The sequence below is a fragment of the Gastrolobium bilobum genome, unplaced genomic scaffold, assembly GCF_033153095.1.
Source record: "Gastrolobium bilobum isolate Gb01-03AN ecotype WA unplaced genomic scaffold, APGP_CSIRO_Gbil_v1 utg16642, whole genome shotgun sequence".
Lineage (NCBI taxonomy): Eukaryota > Viridiplantae > Streptophyta > Magnoliopsida > Fabales > Fabaceae > Gastrolobium > Gastrolobium bilobum.
In genome coordinates, this window is record NW_026897670.1 from 41,928 (window position 1) to 50,414 (window position 8,487).

At 34.4% G+C, this 8,487-nt stretch overlaps 1 protein-coding gene across 3 annotated transcripts; it reads right to left on the reverse strand.

Moving 5' to 3' along the window:
* Positions 1 to 103: 103 nt before the first annotated feature.
* Positions 104 to 7,352, reverse strand: LOC133309161 (uncharacterized). 3 transcript variants are annotated; one of them, XM_061509897.1, is made up of 13 exons: positions 6,901 to 7,352; positions 6,644 to 6,756; positions 6,495 to 6,551; positions 6,307 to 6,402; positions 6,131 to 6,201; positions 5,275 to 5,317; positions 3,213 to 3,293; positions 3,065 to 3,120; positions 2,804 to 2,840; positions 2,477 to 2,574; positions 2,326 to 2,374; positions 1,505 to 1,549; positions 104 to 1,142 (listed from the first exon to the last, which is right to left on the reverse strand). In XM_061509897.1, exons 1-13 carry the CDS (start codon positions 7,259 to 7,261, stop codon positions 687 to 689), a joined length of 1,563 nt encoding a protein of 520 aa, XP_061365881.1. In that variant the 5' UTR covers positions 7,262 to 7,352; the 3' UTR covers positions 104 to 686. The 3 variants fall into 3 exon arrangements, with proteins under 3 accessions (XP_061365881.1, XP_061365880.1, XP_061365882.1); XM_061509896.1 differs by having other exon boundaries at positions 2,804 to 2,854; positions 3,061 to 3,120; XM_061509898.1 differs by lacking the exon at positions 2,804 to 2,840 and having other exon boundaries at positions 3,061 to 3,120.
* Positions 7,353 to 8,487: the final 1,135 nt, after the last annotated feature.

Here is an 8,487-nt window from a genome sequence, read left to right on the forward strand (position 1 = left end):
TAATGCATCCGTTAGTTACATTGTAATTAAGTCAAAACTTAAACGTATGCTCGACCATTAGAGTGTAAGGGAATAGAGAAAACAGGAAACTATCAAAACCAGCTAAAAATTACTGCATTCATGTTGCGATAAAATACCATACCCTCGTTTTCTTTTTTTTGTGGACATTACAGGGAATCGAACCGCACACCTAATACACTCAACACAACTAGTTTCTTTCATCCTATCAACCTTTTCTTTTCTCACGTTGGTTTTTGGCTTCCAGTAAATTCTCCGACAAAATTGGACATATGACAACTATAACATCAATTTGATACAGTAGCTATGAACCTTCCGCTATGCATTGGGTTCTGCTATGTATTACATTGCACTAATGCAAGAAAGTGATTAAATGAATTGAATATGTGACCTAAGTCACATGACGACAACACCTTCCAAAACTATAATGTGTAAAGAAATTTAACAAATCATGGATGTGATTGCGAATTTCTGATACGCTGAAGGCACGCCTCAGTGGTCAGGCAGAAAGCTCACACCTTGCTTCATGTGAGAAAATTCGTCTCCAAATTGTTCTTTCCGATTGTGTTGCATTTGTTCCTGCACTTTTGAACCAGTGATCAAATTACAATCCCCAAGCATTTTATCCGTAAGAAAACTCAGCACTTAGACCCTGGCCTATTGAATAGTTATAGGACCGTTGTGTCACGTGATTTTTTCCTATTTTTCTTCTTTATACCGTTCTCTTTTCTAGAGTCATTGTCTTCATGCCTAACCATCCGAATATCCCCATTTTCCTTAAGCTTCTTGCTAGAATTCTCCTTTGATGCAGATTTTCTCTTCTTTGTTGAAGAGCGTGTGCTAGGCTCTGCACCGGTGTCAATTCCCCGTGGTAGTGGTTCTTCTTCATAGTCTAACTGCCAGTTGCATAACATATCCTGCTCTCCATACTGTTGTTGTAATGTCTCACCAGCACCAGGAAGCAAGCTATTAAAAGTCACCTCCCCGTTCAACCCCCCTTTACGCTCCAGCAAGACAGGGTCTGGTCTAATTATAGTGCCAAGAATGCTCCTGTTCGGTCCTAAGCTCAGGATGATCTTGGGATTTGTCAAAGTTGTGAAGGCCATTGCAAAAGCTGACCTAATCTGTTAAAAAAATAAATAGAATTGCATTTTAGTCACACATTTGCATGCTGATGAACACAAAAATAACAAGATGCACATGGAAACGTTATCATTAAAAAAAGGGTAAGAGGAAGGAAAAAGAAACGGATAGTGATTTATCCCTTCTAACTACTAGGAAAAGGGACAATAAGCTGGATCAACAAAAAATAGTAGTAAACCCGGCCAGAACTTAATCAACTCCGGAAATCAAAATGAAAGTCGTGGATAGAAAAATAGGAAGATCAAAGCAATGGTTGCCTCAAAAACACTCTCAAGTCTTAAGAGAACATTTTCTAGACACAATATCAAAAACATCATTATTATAAGAAAGATAATAAACAAACCTGGAAATAATTGAAGGAGTTCTTCCCAATGTCATTCTCTGGTGCCTAATTCAGCCATAAGAAAAAATTTAGTCAATTATCCATACCGATGATAATAACTTGTGTCTCGATGCAAAAAATAATACGCGCAAATCCACTTCATATTATATGTTGTATATTGGAAAAGTAATTTTGAGGTATTTACAGCAGAAAATGGACAAGACAGAGACTTATAAGACAATATTCAACTCCTGCTTGGGTAATCTCCAGTTCTCCAGTACCAATTATGTTTTTTAGAACTTTGGTAAGCAAATATCTTTGATTTCCAATTTTAATCTATTTCTTCACAAAATATTCAGCATAGCAATTTCTCTGACAGAGTATGGATCATGGCTTTGGAAATGGAAATAGAGACTCAAAACAATCATTGCTTTTGAAAAGTAGAGGGACCAACAAAGGGCGGGAAAAAATGCAACCATAAAAGAGTGTGTGACTGAGGGAAGATTATCAAATATCGTCCAACATAGAGATAGAAAAAAAAAAAAAAAAAAAAAAAAGATCCCAAGCTCAAGAATACAACAAAGCTGTCCAATCTCTTTATCAGAAACCAAGACTCCACTAAAACAAACTGAACAGAGAACCAGAGACAATTCAACCCATTTTATCCCCAACCACACCCACTAAAAAAAGCTCCTAGTACAGAACTTCAAATAGTCTTAAAAACAAGAATTGCAAATAAAAGCTAGAAGGAAAATTATAAAAAGTCCATTTTCTTGCTTTATATGATTGGCCAAAAAGAAAATTTTTATTTTATGAGCAGAAGGGTGTTCTTCAAGGAAAACCTGTGGATCCTCAATGCCAATAATAAACGGTCGTCCTTTGGCTGAAAACCTGGCAGATGACAAAAGGAAAAATTAATAAATTCTAAAATCAATTGTACAGCATGATTAAAAATAACATTTCTTCACAAATATATCCACATTCCTTTATTACCCTTTACTACTCTTTAAGAAAAAGGTGCTTGCCCCATTACAAGACACACCAACATCTGAGGCATTCAATTTGCGTCCGTAGAAATCAAAAAAATGCACCTAGTTTCCCCAAAACAAAAAAACATCATCAGAATGGAAATTTTGATAGATTTCTTACTCTACATCCCAGATAGGAGACAGTTATCCAAACAATGCCATGCAGTACAGTTCTCTCCTTTAAAATATTGGAAATATTAAAAAAATAACATGCCAATCATTGAAGAAGAGCCTCTAACTGCCCAGCACCCAAGAAATAAACATGCAAAACTGCTGTTCAGAAAATACGCACCAAAAGAACCCCCAAATTGTGCTCTCCAGAAGCTTGGCTCTGACGAAGATTCTGAATCATATAATGATCACAAACTTAGAGCATGTCATTGGCAAAAAGAAGTGCTTCGAGTTTTATGCAATGCCAAAGATTACAATGCATTAGAAAGAAAAAAGTGAATTTCAGGGTTTATTTCTGTTGTTGATATAGAGGTGGATCACATGTTGAATAGAAAAGCCTTATAGCGAACTTTGAAAGCATATTTAAGAATCACTAACCCGCAACATGGCCATCAGCATGGCAAGGAGGGCATATGAACCAATCCCACCAGAATATACCTGCATTCATTATAAGAATCTTCAATTAGGCAGACTGGAATCCAGATCATTACAAGATAGGAAAGATATAACATATTTAAGAAAAATTCTACCTCATTTAGTTCTCTTTGTTGCAAAAATACTTTCAAAATCAAACACAACGGCCGTAGTGATGGCCACCTAGCCACTGCTTCCTGCAAATTCAACGGCTCAACCATGAACAATAATATACATAATGCTCCATCCAACACAGAACACTCAAGAGAATATTTGCTGTTCTGTTTCCATATTAATTTCCTTAAACAAAAAGAAAACTGAGTGCACACCTCGTGCTAATTGGAATTTTACTTTTGAAGGTATTTTTGATATTTTAACAGTGCAATGCAGACACAGGAACATATAGGCCACAAGGACCCCATTCCAGAGTCGAAAGCTAAAACAATACAATATTGAATCCAAAGAATTTAAAGTTAGAATGCTCTAATCAAGCAAAGCAACTTCATGCATAATGTAATGTTATTAAAATAAGAATACCAAAAATATCAGCCAAGTACCACATACAAGTTAGTAAATTGACCCTACACCAAAAGAGAGTGATGCAATAGCGGTGTTATTATATGCTTCCAAGATGTTGTATATGTTTATGTAAACATAGGTTACCTTATTATCAGCTCGATCAACATAACATGCAAGGTACTCAAACTCAAGATCTTAATAAAGATCAGAAGGGAGTGAGAAAATCGAAAATCGCGAAATCAACACGGATCGTAAAGATCTTACTTAAAATATAAAATTCTATTAAGACATATATATTTATAAAATAAGATAAATAAAAAGAAATAAAATTTAAATCACTATTAAAATTTAATTAACAACTCCAAATTATAAAAAAAAAAAGTCAGTTTTTATTAATTATATAAAAGTTTTATATTGTAAATCTGTTTTAAACTGCAAATTTAAATAATAGAAAAAAAAAGGAAAGAAGTAAAGTTGAAAACTACAAATTTAAATAGGGAAAAATGTTTGTTCTTTTAAAGGACAAAATATTGTGTCAAATGGTAGTGTTTCACTTAATGTTTAAATTAAAAAATTTTCCATCAATAACCTTTCACTATCCCCCACGATGATCTTCCTTTGTGTGAGACAAGTCTCTCTCACCTTAAAACACAGTCGTTTTATTTAAAATGAAATAATATTTTATCCTTTAAAAGAACTAATACTTTTTCCATTTAAATAACAGAAAAAAGTGAAGAGGATGGAAATCAGAAACATGTGGATACAGTTATTCGAAAGACGTTTCTCTCTCTCCCCAATGGCATGAGGTTCGCTTGCAGAGGACTCTGTGGTTGCCTTCTTCGGCGCCAACCCAGTCTCTGAAAACAGCTTTGTCACCACCAACTCCAGACTACAGGTTCCATTCCGCTTCTCTTCTCACTCTTTCTCATCCTCACATATTTCTCAGACGGATGGGTATTTTCCCGTATCATCCAGAACAGGGAATCGCACGATCCCATGGTTTTACAATTCTGTTTGACAAACCTATACAATCCCATTCACTTACAATTTTGCAATTGAGTTGGCATGCCCATGGTTTAAAAACTTGAAAGATCATATGATCTTATGAGTCGACACGTGATTTTGACTACCATGATAACAAGGTTCATGTTGAGATATATAAAACAATTAATGTAGCCTCACCCAATAGCTTAAGCTTTTGGGTTGAGTTGGTTCTTTACAAGGTATCAGAGCCTCGTGTCCCGGGTTCGATCCTCGCCGCCCCCCAGTTTCTTTCAAATGGAATTTCTTTGTTCGCACAGGTAGGTGGGCCTGTGCATTGTCCACCTTTCAAGCCCAGTGGGCTCTCGTGTGAGAGAGCGTGTTGAGATATATAAAACCATTAATGTAGCCTCACCCAATAGCTTAAGCTTTTAGGTTGAGTTGGTTCTTTACAATTCATAATATAGCTTAAACAGCATGTCCATAAAAGAATTTCATGCAATTATGTTCAAATTCGCACTTATGTTCAACATTTTGTAATGATTCTTTTATGTATTGGCCAAATAATATATTGCATACTCTGCATCAATTATAAATTTAAATACTCACAACATAGAATCTAAAATCAATATTAGAAAATGCATCTTCAAACTAAGTACGGGAAAATATAAAATCAACCTGAATATACTCAGCAGCTTTGGGTCCATTGTCTATGTCAAAACTGAAACAAAGCATAATTCCTCAATGGATCAGTGAAACTGACAAAAACTTCATACTGAAATAGGTTTTAATTGTTTTTCTGCAAACAATATTGAGCAACATGACAACCACGCATCTATCTTTAGTATACAACAAAGAAACTAGAATCATAATAATTCGGTCATGACTTTTCACAATTAGCGGTAAGTGGTAACTGTAATATTACATTTTATGGTAAGAAAACTAATAGTGTGGATGTGTACTATAGCCTATGACAAATAGGTATTTAGCAACATCTTGTAAAGTAAAAAAAAAAAATCAAAAAAGATTCTCCTCATGGAATGAAAATAACACCCAGCGAATTAAGCAGAATTTTGATATATAACAGTGATACATTAATCTACAAGAGGCACAAAATGAAAAAACAACTTCATATCGTGCACATTTATCATGCCAAAGAAAAAATTCGATGACATATATAGCATTCATTAACAAAATATCCCCATTCCCCAATACACAAACAATAGAAACTATCATATCTTCTCCAGTAGTTTTAATTAGTAGTTATTTTAAGAAAATAAGGATATTCATAATTGGAATTCAACAAATATAACAAATGCAATGGCGTGCAAGTTTAACAATTCATCAAATATTGAATGTAATAAAGTGATCAGTGAACTAAAAATCTAAAATATACTTAATGATGACAAATACAGATTACTAAGTCAAATAAGCATATAACAATCAATCAGAAAAAAGGAAAAAAATTATTTAAAAAAAATCTAGTAATGCAACAAAATTTTAAGACCCAAAATCCAAGAGGATAATGTTGAACCTTATATCAAATGCAACACCACTCCTCTTTTCAACAAATTTGATAATTGGCACACGGGCCTTTCCAATGACCTGCAAAAGATTTACAAGCAAAATACCAGATACTTAGAGTATTGACAAGAATGATTATTTTTTCTTGGCAATGAAAATACTGATAATTAAGTACTCTGACCAGACCTGTATCTTTTTAGCCATGCCCCTTTGTGACAACGCCCTAGAAATTGCATTCAAGCCAATCTGTGGATTAGGTAAGCCCGTCCTCAGAATAACAACCTGCAGTTAAAGAATTTGATAGCAATGCATCAGCTAGCCAAATGCAACAGTCCATAAGGAAGATTGAGTATCATGATATCAGCAGGACTTACATCGATATCACTAGTAGGAAGATACAGCCCCGTCCTGAAAGACCCAAAGACTTCTACCTGAAAGCAACAAAAGCATACATCCATTGAAACTTAAAACCCTACAAGAATAAGATGAAAGGGATGACGCAATAGCTAAATGACTTCAATACCTGGCAGTGAGGCCATATATGTTTTATAACCTCAAATACAGATTCTATTGCCATGTTGCGTGCAGCTTTCTCTTCCGGGGTAGGTGACAAAAATTCACAAAAATCCACTATCTCTGTATACCAATAATCCCAGGAAAAATTACAAAACCATCTATAGTGATAAAACTTGAACCTATTTTGCCCTAAATGGTTTCTACCCAACACACATGCACCATCTAAAAATCTAATTGGTCCTTGAAAACAATTCAGTTCAGTACCTTTATGCAGCTGAAGCATGGGACTGCGAAATTTGCAATTCCCACGAAACCAACCGCTCTCGAGCTTCGGCTCTGGCGGCGCAATAGCCGGCGTCTTCGGCTCGGGTGTCCCAACCGGCTCGGGGAGGGGGTCTCGGCCGGAAGCTTCGCCGGCGACGTCGAGGGAGAAGAAATCAGGGGCGGCGGAATCCGATGAAGTGCATCGGAGAGTGGAGAGAGAAATCTCGTTGCGGAAAACGGAATAGGGTTCGAGGTGGTCGGAAACTGGGGAATCGGCGGCGGCGGCGGAGGAAAGAGAGAGTGGGCTGAGAATTTCGTAGACGAAGTTTTCGGTAAACTGCAGATTCTCCCGCTCCTCCATGGAAAACCAAGAAGATAGAACAATGAAGGAAGTACAAGATTGGTGATTGAAATTAGGGTTTTTTTAGGGTTTATGTTTGAAACGGAGTGCTGTGGATAACGAACCTATGGAATCAGAGGGTAACTAATTTCAAATAATAAATATCTCTTAAACACAAATTACGAGTTGCATGAGATATACACACATAAAATTATTTTAAATAATTTTATTTAATATTCATTAAAATACACATAAAAAAATGGGAAATTATATTCTTATGCTAAATAAGATTCGTATTTCATTGTACACTCACGTAAAAAGACGTGCATCTCTTTTCTTTCTTTTTTTTAAAATTGGTGGACCCCACTTAATTTATCTCATAACATGAAATAACTTCTCTCATACAACATGAGAGAAGTAAAACCCTAAAAAAATATATGATTTGATATAAACTAATATAAAGAGAAGAGAGAAAAAAAATACGTATCTTACATATTTTGTATATGTGTTTTGATAAACATTAAATAAAGTTATTTTTGTAATTTTAAAAAATTTAAACTCATTCTTATTTTTATTTTAAATTTGTCAATTAAAGTTAAAATCATTTCACATTTTGATAAATAACGAGAAGAATGTTTTTCTCTTAATTGAGATAATTATCTTTTTCAATTCTAAAATGACATCATGTTTTTATTTTGGAAAAATTAGGGCATTTGAGAATTTTATTTATTTTTAATGAATTTTCTAAAAATATTTTGTATTGTTTTTTAAACCTTATAATATTATTTTGGACATACCCACTAATTTATCGATTAATCGACTATTTGGTTAAAGTATAGTTTTTCAGTATTTATTATAGAATTATCTTCTCCAAAAGAATTGTTTTGGCTCAAATTCGAGAACCTTAATTAAGGAAAATAAGTTCTAAAGAAATATTGTTCTCGTAACATTATTTTAAGTTATAACTTTATCTTATATTGAAAATTATTCTCTTATTTTACAACAGATAATTATCTCATGCTCTTCTCATATAAAAATTGTGCCACCACTTTTTTTTAATGGGTAGTGGGCCCCATCATATCATACGTTTATGGTAAAAGATACATATCCCCAACAACAAGAGAAAATAGAACCCCATTTTATATTTTACCAAAGAAAAATTATTATTCATTGGGTTATTCTTATAAAGTGACGCTAGGGTTTCCTAAACTCCTCGGATCTCCGATGCGGAGTCGAGGAAAGAGAGA